At 35.5% G+C, this 17,146-nt stretch overlaps 2 protein-coding genes across 4 annotated transcripts in view; one reads left to right on the top strand and one right to left on the bottom strand.

Moving 5' to 3' along the window:
- Positions 1–6,955, top strand: part of TRMT1L (tRNA methyltransferase 1 like) — a 38,674-nt gene extending 31,719 nt beyond the window's left edge. For 2 of the 3 annotated variants that reach the window (XM_065936204.1, XM_065936203.1), the window contains exons 14-15: positions 1,552–1,678; positions 1,784–6,954. In XM_065936204.1, coding sequence (XP_065792276.1) covers positions 1,552–1,678; positions 1,784–2,036 — 380 coding nt within the window. In that variant the 3' untranslated portion in view covers positions 2,037–6,954. Of the gene's footprint in view, positions 1–1,551; positions 1,679–1,783 lie in introns of all 3 variants that reach the window. The other variant, XM_065936202.1, reaches the window with a different exon arrangement.
- A 1,514-nt stretch (positions 6,956–8,469) lies between these two features.
- Positions 8,470–17,146, bottom strand: part of RNF2 (ring finger protein 2) — a 35,960-nt gene continuing 27,283 nt past the window's right edge. Inside the window, exons 3-7 of the mRNA XM_065936205.1 lie at positions 14,702–14,862; positions 13,836–14,051; positions 11,372–11,644; positions 10,377–10,548; positions 8,470–10,106 (exon numbers count right to left, since the gene is read on the bottom strand). Coding sequence (XP_065792277.1) covers positions 10,005–10,106; positions 10,377–10,548; positions 11,372–11,644; positions 13,836–14,051; positions 14,702–14,862 — 924 coding nt within the window. The 3' untranslated portion in view covers positions 8,470–10,004. The remainder of the gene's footprint in view (positions 10,107–10,376; positions 10,549–11,371; positions 11,645–13,835; positions 14,052–14,701; positions 14,863–17,146) is intronic.

The following is a 17,146-nucleotide window of genomic DNA, read 5'->3' as shown; positions in this document are numbered from 1 at the left end:
ACTTTTATTTTTTTTCATTTATTTTTATTAGTTGGAGGCTAATTACTTTACAATATTGTAGTGGTTTTCGCCATACATTGACATCAATCAGCCATGGATTTACATATTTGTGTCATTTTGTTACATAACCTCAGCCAGGCCCCCACCTTTGACTTGTCATAACACCTTTTTAGAATAAGGTAAAAACGTAAGTTTTGAAGATATTTAAAATCTGAGCCTTTCTCATGTATAAATTAAGGGAATTAGACTAATCTCTATGGGTTCTTTTATAGCTCTAAAATTATGATTGTCCTAAACTAGTAGAACATATAAAATCTTACATGATAGAAAATATCAGGCAAAAGAAATCTATGTACTGCTGATGATAGCAATTAGAAGGTACTGGATTTTTAGTCTCAGCCTTTCCTAACTCTTGGGGTACATATGCCTTTTTAGATTTAATGTGAGAGTATAATTAGGCTTTAAGTATCTGATTTAATGGGGGAGCCATGAGTCAATACTTCAACAATATTTATCTTTGAATGCAGTATATCATTCATTTTCATGCATCAAATTTGTCTTCTGAATACTTTTGCTTAAGTGAATGTTCATGAAAATTTTAAATTTGGCCATAACATCCATGTAGAAATAAAGAGTTGAACATTCAGGAAAAAAATCTCCCTATGGTAACTTGGATATCTTAGTTGTCTTCTTTTGTGATTTTTGGAGGGATACATTGCTAGAAACTTACTTGCTAGTTTCCTTTCACTGAAAATGTAAAGGCTAAGTACTGTGGTAAGAAGCAGGCAATGAGATCATACAGTGTACTCATAATTCCTGTATCCAAGCCCCTGAAACTGACTTTGTTTTGTGTTCATTGAAGACCTACTGTATATCAAACAGTTGCCTCTTGAACAGCCCCGGGATTAATCCATGTGTAACTTAGTCAATCCACAGATTCAGCTAACTGTGAACCATGTGTTACTATAGTTTCTTCCTGTTGAAAAATATCCATGTTGAAGTAGACCCACACAATTCAAAACCGCATTGTTCACAAGGGTCAATTCTTGTGAACCCAAGTATAGAAATAGTATAGAATACAAGTATAGAAATAAAGGACCTTGTTCTCCAGGAACTTACAATATAATTTGGGGAGAAAGGATTTATACACATTATTAAAGACCTAAATAACATGAAACAAGAAAACATATAATGACAGAACTTAATCAAACTCTGAGTAGTGTTGTATTGAAAGCAGTGAAATCTGTGGAACGACTGGTCCAGATTTCAAAATTGGCTTTCTACAGAAGATGCAGGTAGGGTTGAGGCTTAAAACTGAAGAAGGTAGAAAAGAAGTTCTGATTCAGCAAACAGTTAAACAGTAAAATTACATGAATAAAGGATAGTGAAAATATAAATAAATATTACAAGAGCTATGTTATTGTAAGAATTAAGATTGGATAGGTCGAAGTGTTGTGTCAAAGGATTTAGACTTGAAGACAGTATGTTAGTATTTGGCTTGTAATTTTTAAGAGAATGCTAACTTTCTGTGTTTATATCTGTACATTTCAGGAAAGAGAAAAAGTAATGAAACAACTGCAAATTTAGTCAAGAGGCAAAAAACTGATGTCAGTACTGAACATCCTCCCTTTTATTACAACATCCACAGACATAGCATTAAAGGAATGAATATGCCAAAGTAAGAGACAGTGAATGACAAAGTGTATATATTTAATATTTTAATAACATTATGATTTAAAACAAGAACCTCATTTTTTTTTTTTTTTGCCTTTCCTTGTTGCAGGTTAAAAAAGTTTTTGTGCTATCTTTCTCAAGCAGGCTTTCGAGTAAGCCGAACTCATTTTGACCCAATGGGAGTTCGTACAGATGCACCTCTAATACAGTTTAAATCCATCCTTTTAAAGTACAGCACCCCCACTTACACTGGAGGACAGTCAGAGGGCCATGTCCAACCAGCATCTGAAGATACAGTAGCTGACAGGGTTGAAATGTCAGTGAATGACAAAGCAGAAGCAGGTGGTTGCAGAAGATGGTAAATGTAAAGGAAAGTTACTCAGATGTCTGTGTTGGTGGCCTTATAGTTCTCTATAGCAACTGTAGTGCTTTTTCTATTCTTTTAATTCAGTTGTGTAAAAATAAAAAACAGTGCTCTTTTCATTCAGAAAACTAGCAGTTTCTAATTTAGCTGGTTTGGGAGCTATGCTTTCCAAGTTTTTCTTATTTTTAAAGAAAACTTAAAATTTTAATGAAAACATTTCATATGAAGCCAAGTTTGTGACTGAGATCACCCTGCTGTTTAATAACTCAAAATTTTTACATGCAGAGTGTTTGGAATTTTATATGTTATGAAAATAACACATTACTTAATCTCAGCTCTATTTAAAGTGATTCATGATGTTTATCTTTGCTGTTTGTAATGTGTAAGATGAATCCAGAATCCTTTTATTAAAGTGACCCTAAATAGGAGGAATAGTGTCCTTTCTGACTAGTAATGTATTATTTCACAAATACAAGCTAAAATATATTCCCAATTTTAGGAAATCTTATCTCTCCAACTAAATACTTATCAGAGATAGACATACATTTTTTCTTGGAAGTTTAAAGTCCGAATGATTACACTTTAGAGTAAGATTTTGTTAAAATAAATTGAGACTACTGTTCTAATTGTTTACAAGCACGAAATTCTGAGGAGAGATTTGTTTCGAATTAAACAAACTGGGTGATCTCAAGTGCCTCAGTTAATGCACGTACAATATTCATTCGCTTGGTTATGCTACCTCTCAGGAGTAAAACTTGTCACCTTATGAATTTATGAAGTGAGGATTTTCTTGCTTTTTCGGGTGGGTTTTTTTGTTGTTGTTTTGCTTGTTTTTTTGATTTGTGTATGTGCTAATTTTTTGTACAAGTAGCCCAGGCTAACATGACTACGAAAATTAGTTGGGAAAAAAAAAATCTTGTTTCCATTAATAAATACGGTTCTTGCTTCATCTGAATATAAGAGTTTGTATGAAAAGGTATGCCAAAAATTTAGATTTCTGTCTCAAGAATTTAATACACATTTATCTAAGTGTTTCTTAGAAAAAGTAACTTTTTTACAAACATTAAGCTTGGGAAATGGAGGAAGACAAATGACTGAAAGGTTTAAATATATTATGTAAAAAAAAAACCGCTCCCATGACATACACAGAAATTTAGGGAGTTGGGGTTGCATTACCATAGACCATTAATTTAGAATAAAAGAAAAACTCGTTATTACAGCATAATCCCAGAAGGATGCTTTTTCTTGTCTCGAATTAATGTCTGAGTGACTTTCACTTTCTAAAAGAATAAACATGAAGATGTAAAATATAACAAGAAATACCAAGTAGAGGAAAAGGTAGTAAAAACATAGATGCTTTAGAATGTGTTTGAACCTAAAGGACTATCCATTTAAAACAAATCAATACAGAACCGTGGAACCCCACGGTAACCACAAAACACAATAGGTAACACAAAAACAAGGACGGACCACAAATACACCACCAAGGAAAATCATCAAACCACAATGGAAGAAACAAAAAAAGGGACAGGGAAGAACCACAAAATAAGACAAAAACAAGTAATAAAATGGCAGTAAGTGCATACCTATCAGTAATTAATGTCAACAGATTCTCAAGATGGAAGATTAGGTTTTTAAGATCTTTGTAAATATAAACATCAATAGCTATAATTTCACCATGACAAGGCAGTGATCCCTGAAGGGTGATGTTATATCACTGTAATGGCAGAAAGCAAAGAGGAACTAAAGAGCCTCTTGATAAGGGTGAAGGAGGAGAGTGAAAAAGCTGGCTTAATACTCAATATTTAAAAAAACTAAGATCATGGCATTCAGTCCCATCACTTCATGGCAAATAGAAGGGAAAAGGTGAAAGCAGTGACAGATACCCTCTTAGGCTCTAAAATCATTGCAGATGGTAACTGAAACCATGAAATTAGAAGATGATTGCTTCTTGGCAGAAAAGCTAGGACAAACCTAGACACTGTGTTACAAAACAAAGACATCACTTTGCCAACAAAGATCCGTATAGTCAAGGCTATGAGGTGTTTCCAGCAGTCATGTACAGATGTGAGAGCTGGACCATAAGGAAGGCAGAGATGGAAGAATTAATGCTTTCAAACTGCGGTGCTGGAGAAGGCTCTTGAGAATCCCTTGGACAGCAAGGAGCTCAAACCAGTCAATCTTAAAGGAAATCAACCCTGAGCAGTGATCAAACCTGAGCCCCCTGCATTGGGGACGTGGAGTCTTAGCCACTGGACAATCGCAAAGTCCCTACCATCCTTTATGTTTCATTACGTAGTTAACTTGACCAGTGCTAATTTTTGTGTGGATTCAACTTACATTTCTTTCATTTCTGCAGGAAGGAGTCTTCAGTATTTCCTATAAGGTAGGCAGGTCTGCTACTGACAAATTTGCTCGGTGCATCTTAATTTCTTTCATTTTTGAGGAGTAATTTTGCTGCATATAGAATTCTAGGTTGAGTTTTTCTTGCAGAGCCTCTGGGCCTCCATGACTTCCTATGAGAAGCAAGCTGTTAATCTCATTAAAGATTCCTCACATGTGACCACTTTTCTCTTGCTGTTTCTCAAAGCCTGTCTTATTTAGCACTAGTTAGGCTTCTCAGATGTACATATTCTTTTTTGTAAAATCCTGAAGTTTGAGGCAATTATTTCTCCAAATATACTGTAATCTCTTCTCTCCTTCTAGGACCCCCATTATGCTATTACACTTGATAGTGTCCCACACATCTCTGCAGTTTTTCCCCTTCATTCCTTTAAGCTTTATTTCATATTGCAATATAGCTGATTTACAATACTGTGTTTCTATTTCTTTTTTTCTGATTAGGCTACTCTCAAGTGATAACCTCTCATTCAAATTTGTTGAATATTTCTAGCAGTTCAAATCTGCTTTTAAGGGACTCTATTGAATTTATTTCACCTGTTATAGTTTTCCAATCCAGGATTTCTATTTGCTTCTTTTATCATAATTTCTCTTTATTGTTATTCTCTATTTGGAGAAAGATTATTCTCAAATTTAGCTTTTAAGACATGGTTTCTTCTAGTTCTCCAAACAAGCTTTTAAAGGCTAACAAAATTTTTGCTTAATAAGTTCAACACCTGGGCTTTGTCCCAGACATTTTCTTCGCAAGTCTTGTAAATTTTTGTTGAGAACTAAACATTTAAAATAATATAACATGCCAACTCTGAACACAGAATCCCTTCCCCTCCTCAGGTGTAGCTGTGTTAGAACTTCTTGGACTGATTCTGTAAAGTCTGCAATTTTTTGCTGTGTTTGACCATTATATTCTGTTTTGCTAGCTTAAATGAGTGATATTTGCTCAGTCGTGTCCAACTCTGCGACCCCAAGGACAAAGAGTGTCCTTTTTGACAGGCTCCTCTGCCAGGCTCCTCTGTTCATGAAATTCTTCAGGCAAGACAACTGGAGTGGTTGCCATTTCCTTCTCCATTTTGTTAGTTTAGAGGTTAGCTAATGATTGGACAGAAATGTCCTTTAATGCCTTTAAACAGTTAACTCTCCCAATCTTGAAGAAGTGCTCTTTGAAACTGTTGCGCTATGCCTTCAACACTTCAACATGCAGTTTACAACTCTGCCTTAGCTTTCACTTCCTACTCTCAGAGCCTCAAGTTCTGTCACAGGTTAGATTAATGCCTTCATTTTTCTTTTGGGTATGCATACATCTTATACATGCAACCTTCTAGATTCCCAGGAATATGCTGGAACTTTTCAAAGCCCTCTACAGACATAACATTTTTGTTTTGTTTTTTGGTCAGCATCTGTTTAGCCTCAGCTGTTATCACAGCCTCAAGCAGCTTCTATGGTAAACAAACTAAAGATAGAGATGTTTGCACAAAGTGAGTAGAGTCAGGTCAAATAAAGACAAAACTCCAGAACACAGCTTTTCAGTAAGCTAAATAGGTCAAATAGTGACAATTCTCTAGAGTGGGCTTTTTGTGGAGCTTCAAGTTCCCTCCTGTGGCTAACAGGCTGCTGGTTTTAACAGCTGTCACAGTTGCAAGGTTGCTCCTTTTCAAGGCTGACCTGGAACTGAGGAAAGATGGTCAGGGAAATTTAAAATGTTACAAACCATGTTGTTACAGTTTCTGTCAAATAAATGCTTTTTAGACAACTGGAAGCTTTTAGTTATTTTTTTAGAGTTCTGACAAAGTTGGTTTTGACAACTTTTAGTGTTTTTATGGAACTTTCATTGTTTTTATGACAACGGATTTTCAGAGGTCCTTACTCCATTAATTCAGAAAAGTTGTCAAGGAAGCCATTTTTATAATTACAACAATGGAACACTAATTACTTTTCCTTTCTAATAATTATGTTTCTAAGACTTAGTAAACCAAATATTTCTAAGTAGAAATGTGATGGGAATTTAAAAGAGATCTTTTCTCATTTCGCATTTCAATTATTTCATGTTTAGTTCTCCAAGTTAAGATTAGTCCTAAGACTCAATTTTCTCAAAGGTACAAGTGAAATATTGTCCTTCCCAGTGTTCAGAAGATTTAAAATGATAATGTAAAACTAATTACAAAGGTACAATAATCAAAACAGAGTGGTACTGGCAAAAGAAAAGTCATACAGACCAATGAAATACAACCCTATAAATAAACCATGATATATATATGGTCAATTGATTTTCATTAACTGAAAATTAATTAAGGATGCCAAGACAATTCAGTGGAGAAAGGGCAATCTTTTCAACAAACGGTGCTGGAGAAACTTCATATCCAAACACAAACAAAGCTGATTTCTTATCTTTTGCCATATACAAAACTCAAGATGGAAAAAAAAGACCTAAACTCTTGGAGGAAAATCTTTATAATATTAGATTTGGCAATGCATTCTTGGACATGACACCAGAAGCACAGGCAACAAATAGAAAAATTGGAACTTATCAAAATTAAAAACTTTTGTGTATCACAGGACATTTCTGAAACAGTGAAAAGCCAGCCCATAGAATGGGAGAAAATATATGATTAAATCATGTATCAGATGACAGATTAATATCCAGAATATATTAAGAACTTCTATAACACACACAAACAACCCAATTAAAAATGGTCGAAAGACTTAAATGAGTATTTCTCCACAGAAGATACACAAATGGCCAGTAAGCACATCAAAGGATGCTTAGCATCACAAGCCGTTAGGGAAGTGCAACTCAAAGTCACAGTGAAATAACACTGTACACCCCTAAGCACAGCCACTGAAAACAAAACAGTAAGTGTCAGTGAAGAAGTGGAGAGAGTGGAATCCTGTATTACTGGTGGGATTGTAAAATGGTGCAGCCATTGTGGAAAAGTCTGAAGTTCCTCAAAAAATTAAATACAGAATTAACATGTGATTCAGCAACTTCACTCCTAAGTGTATATCCAAAAGAACTTAAAGAACTCAAAACAGATACTTGTACAAAAATGGGCACAGCAGCATTATTTACAATAGCAAAAAGTTTCCATCAATCTAAGTACCCATCAACAGATGAATGGATACAGTGGAATATTGTTCAGCCATAAAAAGGAATGGAATTCTGATATATGCTACAACTTGGATGAACCTTAAAACCATTATGCTAAGAGACATTAAGACACAAAGGACAAATACTGCATGATTCCACATATATACGTGCCTAAAACAGTCAAATTCAAAGAAAAATAGAGTTTATCTGGAATGTATCATTTATCAGGTACAATTTCTGATTGGGATGATAGTTCCAGAAATAGTGGTGATGGTTAAACAACACTGTGAATGTATCTTAATGTCATTCAATTGTATGGTTAAACTGATAAATTAGGTTACATATATTTTACCATAATATTCATGAATTTTAAAATGATAATGTATTAGCCAAAGGCCCTATTTAGTGAGTCTTTCATTCCTCAGTTGAGAAGGTGATTATAGAAGTTACTTGGATAATACTTCATGAAACACTCATAGTTAATACTATGTTTAACAGTACCCACCCTCCAACACACACAAACATACACACACACACACAACACTATACACTCAGTGCTCTATCAAATACCTGTAATTATATTTTGCAAAGGATTACATATCCAGTAAATTCACTAATGATGCAAAGAATTTATATCCTCCCATACTGATGGATAAAAACACATACATTCTCTAAGCACAAAGCTTATATTCACAAATAACTTTTTGCTTAAAGACAAATGTCAATTAATAATCACAATGGAAATTTAGTTGTTTAATGCAACCACTAATCTAATGTCACCAATAAAATCTAAGCAGTTATATCACAAAACCAGGGTTATATTCAGCGGACATGCATTAATAATCTATACAATTTAACATTACACCAGAAAAGGAACTGAATACAAAATTTTCCTTGATATTTGGTGGTTTTCAAACTTCATGGCACAGATTACCCAAAAAGAAAAAAATTGTAAAAACAGATTTTAAATATTTTCAATAAAATGGTAAAAAATTGAACAAGCCGTTAAGTTTTCATATTGGGGTAAATATTTAAAACATCAAGCTGGCCCCAATCTGTCAAAAATGACAGGTAAATATTTACAATGACTAGACAGGCTTTCAGTTACAATGGTATTAGAGGGTAACTTTCCCCTGGTAAAAACCTTTTATGGTTAATTTCCCAATGCAAACATGTTTTCATAAATACTGTGATAATATAAACTTGGAAACATACCTGAAATCAGGACAGAGACAAAAAATAACAACACAAGTCAATCTTATTTCTGACCTGTAATCATAAAGCCTTTTGGGTCCAAACACCACACACTGTCCTTCATTATAAAACTAAATTAAGAAGAGTAGAATGACTTTTAACATTCTGGCTGACATTCTTCTACAGAATTATCTTTCACTACACATCAAGGCAGGGTTTAAGCTCCATTAGCTTACTTCTCTAGATACAGTGTAATTAGCAGAGCACCAAATTTATAAACTGATATGGCAACCCAAAATGCTAAACACACTTTCCAAACAGAAGCAAATTTTCCCTATTGTTAGTTCTATGTGCCATGTTATTTTTGAAACTTATGCAGCTACCAATAAGAAAAGAATTAGGGAAGCTTTGAACATATCTTGTACTTTTCATCAAGGCTAAAGTGCAAAATATCTCCATGTCTCTGGTATTTTAATAGGAAAAAACACACACATAATAAAGGAAATGAGGTGACAATAAAATACAAAGAAAAAGACTTTTTAAAATACACACTTGAAGACTACATAAGAACAATTTAATTTTTCTTTTTTCAATGAAATCTGTGAATGAACCAAGTTCTCACAGAACTTGAGATCTTGTTTGGTTCTCTTTCCCAGGATCAGAAATTCCAAATTTAGAGGGACAAAAATGGAAGAAAATAACATTGCATGACAATGGACACTAAGTTCATAAAGAACTTTTCTTTAAAAATGAGATATGGAAGAAAATACCATGAAAATAATAATCCTATGAGAATTGTTTTTTAAGCACAGTAAATTTGAGCCTTGGTCTTCATGAAGATCCTACAGCTTATATAGAAAACTATAAATATACAAGACTCCAGGAAAAAAAGTCAGAATACGTATTATTTAACATTCTGTAGGCCTAAAAAACTTTTGAAGGGAGGGAGAAAGGTGGCCAACTGAATCTTCACTCAAGAATACAGAACTATGAAAAACTCCTGGGTCAAAAGTTCCAAGATGCTCCAAACGGAACCACACTTTGTGAAAACATACAATTTAGATATACTTTTTAAAAGAAAGAAAAAGTACTGAATAATTGCAGTTCCTTCCAAAAAGGAGATCTTAAATTAAGGGGAAAAGATTCTAATAGTGTAAACGAATCTGGCTCAGAAAGAAAACTGAATAACATATCCAATGTTCTGTCCATAAAAGTAATGACGGTACATCTTTAATATTAAAGAAATAGGCTATAAAAAAGTTCATTCTCAGAACTGGTTTTAGTAAAATCTCATTTGTGCTCCTTTGTGGGTGCATAATAAAGTTCCATGGGTTTGTTCACCTTCCAGTATTTCTCACTGACCAATTCCAAAGAAAAAGAGCCATTTAACACCTAAAACAAAAAAGAAACAATTATGAAAACCACTCAAAGCACAAAATAGTCAGATGGAACTACATTAAAGTCCATCTGAAAAAAAACTTGGGATAAACTTGTTGTCACTTATACCATTCATGAAAGAAAAACAGATATATCAAGTTAACTACTCTGCTGCAATTTCTCTTCAGTGTATGCACCATTTTATTAGGCTCCAACCCACAACTTGCCACTCTCAGATGTTCAATGTGCCCCCAATATCAAGAGCGTATTGTTTTAAATACTTACAGTGAACTGGCCACTGGCTGTTGCTATGTAAATTGTATACTGCTTCTCACTGGCCGTATCAAGGTTCATCTGGTTTGATTCTCCTTTGCTTCGAAGTTCTTCTAAAGCTAACCTCACAGCCAGGTACTTGGATAAGTGATCAACAGTGGCATTACCTGAAGTCTTTATGTATCTGGAAAAACAAATCATTAAAACCTTTGTTTCTAGATTAATGATAAAAATATATGTAAATTATAAAACACATTTCCCAAAAGCCATACAAAATGCAAATGTCTCAATTATTGACAAAATAATATCAGAAATTTATTCCTCTATTATCTAAAAATTTCTTATTGAAAGGTACAGGAAGAGAGAAAAGGTCAAGGTCACATCCACCAGGCCATGAAAGCGCTACCTACCTTACCATCCATAATATATGACATAAAATAACAAAAATCAAATAGAAATACATACTGCACTGAGAGGAAAGAAAGAACATACCACTCAACTCCAACGATCAGTTCTTAATCTACAGCAGCAAGAACACTACTAAGCATATAAGCAAATTTCTTCTTGTCTAAGAATTAATTAATTTTAGGTTTTTCAGAATGAGCATAAGTGCTAATTTTCAGGTTTTTTTTTTAAAGCATGGTATATCATTCACTCACTCACTCAACCTGATGTGTATCTGCACTTAATGGCAGGTAGTGTGCTCTCTGGAGAGAGATGATAAAGCAGACATCCTGGCCAGCCGAAAATTTTAGAGCATTATTAAGAAATTTAAATGATCCTTTCTCCTCCTCCACTGAGGAGGGTCATTCCTTTCAGATATGCAACTGCAGATGGCAAGCACATGAGGAATAAAGAAAACAACAATGCAGGCAGCTAAAATATCCAACTGACCTCTGGCCAACAATGGGATGACAAATATCACCCTTAGTTCTTACCTGACATTGCTTTTTAACTCCAAAGGAAACATTCTAAATTCAGATAATCTGAAACTAACCCACACTTACCTTGTCTGTGCACTGTCATCTTTTTCCATAAGTGTGGGATGAGGCCTGAATACTAATTCAATTTCACTAGCGCCATCCATTACTGGGTCAATTGCCACTGTTGCATTATTATTATCAAGCTCAAGCCCGGAATCATCAGATGTTTTGGTCCGTTTGTTACTAGGTCCTGCTTCCTGATTGCTGTGCGTGGATGCGTTACTGCAGTGAGAACTGTCTCCATTGTCTTCTGCTCCGCTACCGTTTTCAATCTGTTGTTTCTTACCTCGCTGTAATCTAGTTAAGAGGAAAATAACACAAAACAGGTTGCATGGAATTTACATGTAGACCATCTCAATGCATCAAGTTTGAAGTACATTTATTGAAGTTATTAAATTCTAAGTTCCCTGGTAGCCTAGAGGTTAGGGTTCCAGACTTTTATTGCTGTGGTGTGGGTTCAATCCTTGGTCGGGGAATTGAGATCTTGAAGCCACTTCAGTGTGGACCAAAAAAAAAAAAACCTAAATTCTAAAAATATCTTAGTAACTGAATTTGCTCCAAGTTGAATAACGGCCATCTATTTCCCACATGTCCCTGGAAAGTTTAGGGAAACACACACAGGCAAACATGTGAACAAATTTAACAAATACTACATTCATTGAAAATTTTTCTTTTTTGATTATAGGGACTACTGGCTAATAGTTATTTACATTTGGATACTTTTCTTATGAGATTTTAAATTGAAAGAAAGGTATAATTCAGATTTGTTAAGCACTCTCTGCCTGCTAACCTCACCCAAAGCCGGCTAATACAATGCAAAATTATTTCAATGCAAAAGATGAGATATCTAAATATAGAGCATGAATACAGAAGCATCTCTCTAACAAGCTCAAATACTATAACCGGTTAACTGGGCAAGGCGCTTTGTGTACACATCTTATTTATTCATTAAAACAACTGTCAAGGCAGTTAATACCATCATTTTATAATTGGGGTGGAAGATGGGAACTTAGCAGACAGCTGAAGAAACAGTGTTTGCCATGCAGATTATCTAGAAGAGGTTCCTGAAAGACAGAACAGTAAGTATAAAGGTGTCAAGGCAGAAACAATCTTGCTAAGTCTGAAAAACACCGAAGAAGCTTTAATATTGCTAGCAACTGAACGAAGCTTCTATCACATACTCTCACCACTAGAAATGTTCAAGCAAAATCAAAAGTCTATCTATAAAGGATTTCACAAAGGGGATTCTTTCTCCGGGTAGAAGACTGAAAGTCTGCATTTCAGAATCACTTCTAGAACCTTTAAATATGAATGCCCGTTCCCCGATCAAAGATTTTTATTTACTTAGCCTGGAGTGATAACTTTGAGGCTCTAGGATTCAAAAACTTACCAAGTGATTCTGATGTTCAGCCAAGGTGAAAACCACTAGACTGGGATGTGGCTTTGGAAAGTCCTGACTCTCCCTGAGGCCTAAACATATACGGAGATGTCAGAGCAGAAAAAAGAATGGAGGTGAGGAAAGTGCTCAGATTATACAGGGCTTTGGAAGCTACCATTAAGGTCTTTTAGCTTGAATGTGAAGAGAAGCTATTAGAGGCCTCCAAGCAAAGGAGAACTTGGACCTGACTTCCACCTTATCATTCTGGCTGCTATGCTGAGAACAGATGGTGTGGTGGTAAGCATGGAAAGCAGAAAGACCAATCAGGAGGCTACTTCAATAGCTCAAACGAAAGACAGTCGCTGCTTTATACCAACTTGGATATAATATTGGAAAAGCTAAAAATATATTTACTCACAGACTGGTATACAGACTGGGAGAAAAAGAGAGAGATTAACAGTAACTCCAAAATTTTTGGCTAAACCAAGTGTGATGATGATGTTTCCATCAACTGAAATAGCAAGAAAGATGAGAAGTAGGGGGCAAAAACTGACAATTTAGCACTGAACATGTTAAGTTTGTAGAAGAGAAACACCTAATGACATACAAAGGGAACCAGGAGAATATGATCTCTTGAAAGCCAGGGAAAGAAAACCAATCAAAGAGAAATTAACTGTGTAAACTATTAAGTAAGATGAGATCTCAGAATCAGGGACTAGATTTTTCCACATGGAGGTCAATGGTAACTTTGACAAGGGTGATATGAGGGGTGGTGGTAAAGTCTGACTGGGGGAGTTCAAAATGGGAAGAAATTGCAGCTGGTGAGCACAGACACCTCTTATGAAGAGAAGAAGAGAAGTACAGTGGTGAGTGGCAAGAGAAGTGGGTATATGAGAGGTGAGGTTTTGTTCTGAAGATTCTATTACTTTAAAAGGAATCCCCTATTATCCCAGGAGACATATATTATACCTGCATGAAAAACTAATTACACAGAACTACTGTTGGTTACTGCATTTTATCTTTTTCAAAATGGAAGGTGTTAAGTAAATTCAGTATTTAATAAAATATTCAGAAAAATAGCCACCCTATCTGGCCTTCTTGCCCATGTACCTGTTCATAGCCTGTATCTTCAGTCCTTCCTCAATGCTGTGACTGAGTGCTTGCTGATTATTGTGCTTGTTGATCCTGGCTAATACTCTTTCTTGATGAGCTTCATACTCATCACGACTTGGATAAATTTTGCTGATGAGTGCATCGAAGTTTGGGTCTGGTCTTAGTGATCTTTTGGAAACTAGCTTTTTCCGACAGGTAGGGCATTCTTTATTGCTAAATAAAGAGAGGGAAAAGAAAAAGGAAGTAATGCCAGTATCTTTGGGCTGAAGACAAAAATAGTCAGCTTCCAGATTATTATCATCCTTTTCCCAATACCTTTACTAAATCACAGAAATTTAAACTGATTAACCTGACTTTCCATGAATATCTGACCAGTGGCTATAAGCACGATCTTTGAAACCTGAGATACTCTCTACTACTTGCCAATAGAGAAAAATCTAAATACTTCCCTATGATAATTTATATATAACCATTTTAGAAATGAAAATCTAGTCTTTCCTAATTTAAAGTTCCCCTTTCTGATATCCATGCCATACAAGGAAAAACTATCCACTAATATATATTCATGTTATCAATTATTTTATTAAAATAGCTTTCATCATCATATTATTTTACATACGTAAGAAGTGGAAAAGCCGTGGTTTCAAGCTTTGTAGTTTCCTCAAAATAAAAACTCATCCTGAAAAGCTTCTAAAATTATATAAAACCAACTGTTTCAAAACAAAGATTCTCCAACAATTACAACCTAGACTTTAGATAAATTTCCCATTCTCAAATGAATAAGTATTTCTTAAAACCCACAGAACACTAGAATACTGTCCTCACGTAATTTAAATGCCGAGGCGGCATTCGCTTTAACATACCCACTTCTGAGGGCTGTGATGATGCAGTCTGCACAAAAGCGATGCAAGCACTCTTTTGTGGTCATGGTGTTCTTCAGCATGTCCAAACAAATCGGGCACATTAGTTCACTGTGCAGGCTTCGAGGTGAAACCACAATTTCTAAGCCATCTGTTATTGCCTCCTGTAAAAACATCACTTTAAAATTAAATGCTACCTCATTTTTTTTTTTTAAGTTATGGACAAGTTCAAATATACAAGAATACAGAAGAGACAAAAACGAACACCTGTGTAGCCATCATCCAGTCGCCATCACTGTCAATTCACAACCAATCTTGTTTTATCTGTAATCTCCTTCAACTTCCCTAAGCCCCAGCACCAAAGTATTATATAAATCTGTTATCATAATGTTAAAGATAGCATATCATATATTTAAAAGACAACTAATGGTAAATTAGTCTGGTATAATTAAAACAGCACTGAATATGGAGTCAGATGGCTTAGGTTCTAGTTCAACAACTAGCTCTGCAACTCTAAAAATTTTAACATTGTCTTCTTACCTGCAAAATGAGGAAGTTAAGGCTAAAGGAACTCTAAAAATTCTTCCATCTGCAAAAGTGCAACATTTTGATAATAAACTATATATTTCATGCCATCCATTAAAAGATTTTAAAATATGAATTTAAACATTCTGTATGCACAGTTTAACAGGATTTTGTTTTAAAATCACTTTTTGAACCTTAAAAAATCTTGATCCACAGAGCAGTTTTCTACCAAGTGGTCAGGTTCTCAGGCTAACCTACAAACTGATGTAAACTATAGCACATCTGTCTGAAGTAAAAAGTATTAGTATCTCTAATTGTCATGACTAAAATTGCTGTCAGTGAGAAATGCCTTTGGAGTTCCAATGTAGAATTCAGGCCACATCTTCCAAAGGCACAGCTTAGTGACTCCTGCTTCCTCCATCACTAGCGCTACTGACCCTTCCCACCAGGCAGCACTGAGAACCAAGGCACGGACACAGGCTCCTGTGGATTGAGGAAAGAGGTCTAGTTGGTGGCCACTGAAAAGGAAGATGCAGGTAGAAATAAGGGCTTCCCACAGGGTTACTGCCACTTCCTATTTCCACTGGCTCTCCATCATGTTTGTGTTTTCTCTATAGGGTCAAAGATTGATGACTCCACAAGAAAAGACAATGAAACTGTAGATACTTGTCCCTTATCAAGTATCTCTCATATTTCAACCTTTCTATATAAAGCACTTTCTGTATTTTACTTAGTTTAATATGTACACAAACTTTTGACTTAGGAATTATAACCTCCATTTTATGAATCACACAGGGTATGATGATGACCCAGCTAGTAATCAAGCCTGTCCCCCTTGGCCTCTTGAAAACTTGCCTAGCAAAATCCCAAGCCTGGATAAACCATCCATCCAGGTTTGCATGTCTGCGCCTGTGTATCTGTGTAGCACTGCAGAGGGGAAAAGGGAAGGAATCACACAACCAGACTGGTATCACTAAAAACTCACTTTTCTTTTCACTACACTTTTTCACACCTTTTCTTATATCTGCCGACCTTCTATCATGTAAACGTTAAACAGATTACCTTACCTCAAATTCATTAAAAGAGAGCTCTCATTTTTTCTCTACCTGATCTTTATAAAGCATCTTCCTCGTTCTTATTACAAGGAGAAAGTACACCACGTCCTATCAAATGTACGCTCCTTCCTACCTTCTCAAGCATACTCCCCTTTCAATTATTCTGTCTGCTCTCAGACTTCAGCAATCTCTCCCTCCTCACTAAATCAATCTGGATTAACAAAGGGTTGCGGCAGTGAAACGTGAACCTTAGAAATGTGTGCAGAGGGAGCTGGGGTGAGAGTAGCTCCACTTCTCATTAACAAAATTTAAAACTTCCTGATTCTACGCTCCTCTCAAGTTTTCATTCATTTGGCTCCTCTGCACAGCCAAACTTTTCTAAAACATTACCTATTCATCTTCACCTCCCCTCCTCCCTCTTTAACACAGCACAACCTACTCAAGTGAATCTATTCTTCTCAAGGGTTACCAACTATACACTGCCAACTCAAATGTTCACTGTTGTAATCCTCATCTTACTCATCCTCTCAGTAGTACTGAACACAGTAGCTGCATCCTCCTTGAAACACTGTCCTCTTTTTTTATCTCCTCTCCTCATCTCCCATTTTTCCTTCCATTTCTCTGGCTGTTCCTTCTCAGTCTGCTTTCCCATTACTTAATTTCTAAATACTGAAGCTCCTCTGGATGAAGTTCTGAGCCTTCTGCTCATCTCTCTCTAGGCAATCTGGCATTCCTGTGGTCAAAATGCACAGACACATCATAAAACTTTATATTTAGCCCAACCCCCTAGGTAGCATCTCTGCTTGTCTTACAGGCATTTCAAACTTTCAGACTTCAGTTTCAAGGATGTTTATCTCCTTCAAACATG

The sequence above is a fragment of the Muntiacus reevesi genome, chromosome 5 (assembly GCF_963930625.1).
Source record: "Muntiacus reevesi chromosome 5, mMunRee1.1, whole genome shotgun sequence".
Lineage (NCBI taxonomy): Eukaryota > Metazoa > Chordata > Mammalia > Artiodactyla > Cervidae > Muntiacus > Muntiacus reevesi.
The sequence above is the reverse complement of the archived record's forward strand: the minus strand, read 5'-3'. Positions and strand labels throughout refer to the sequence as shown.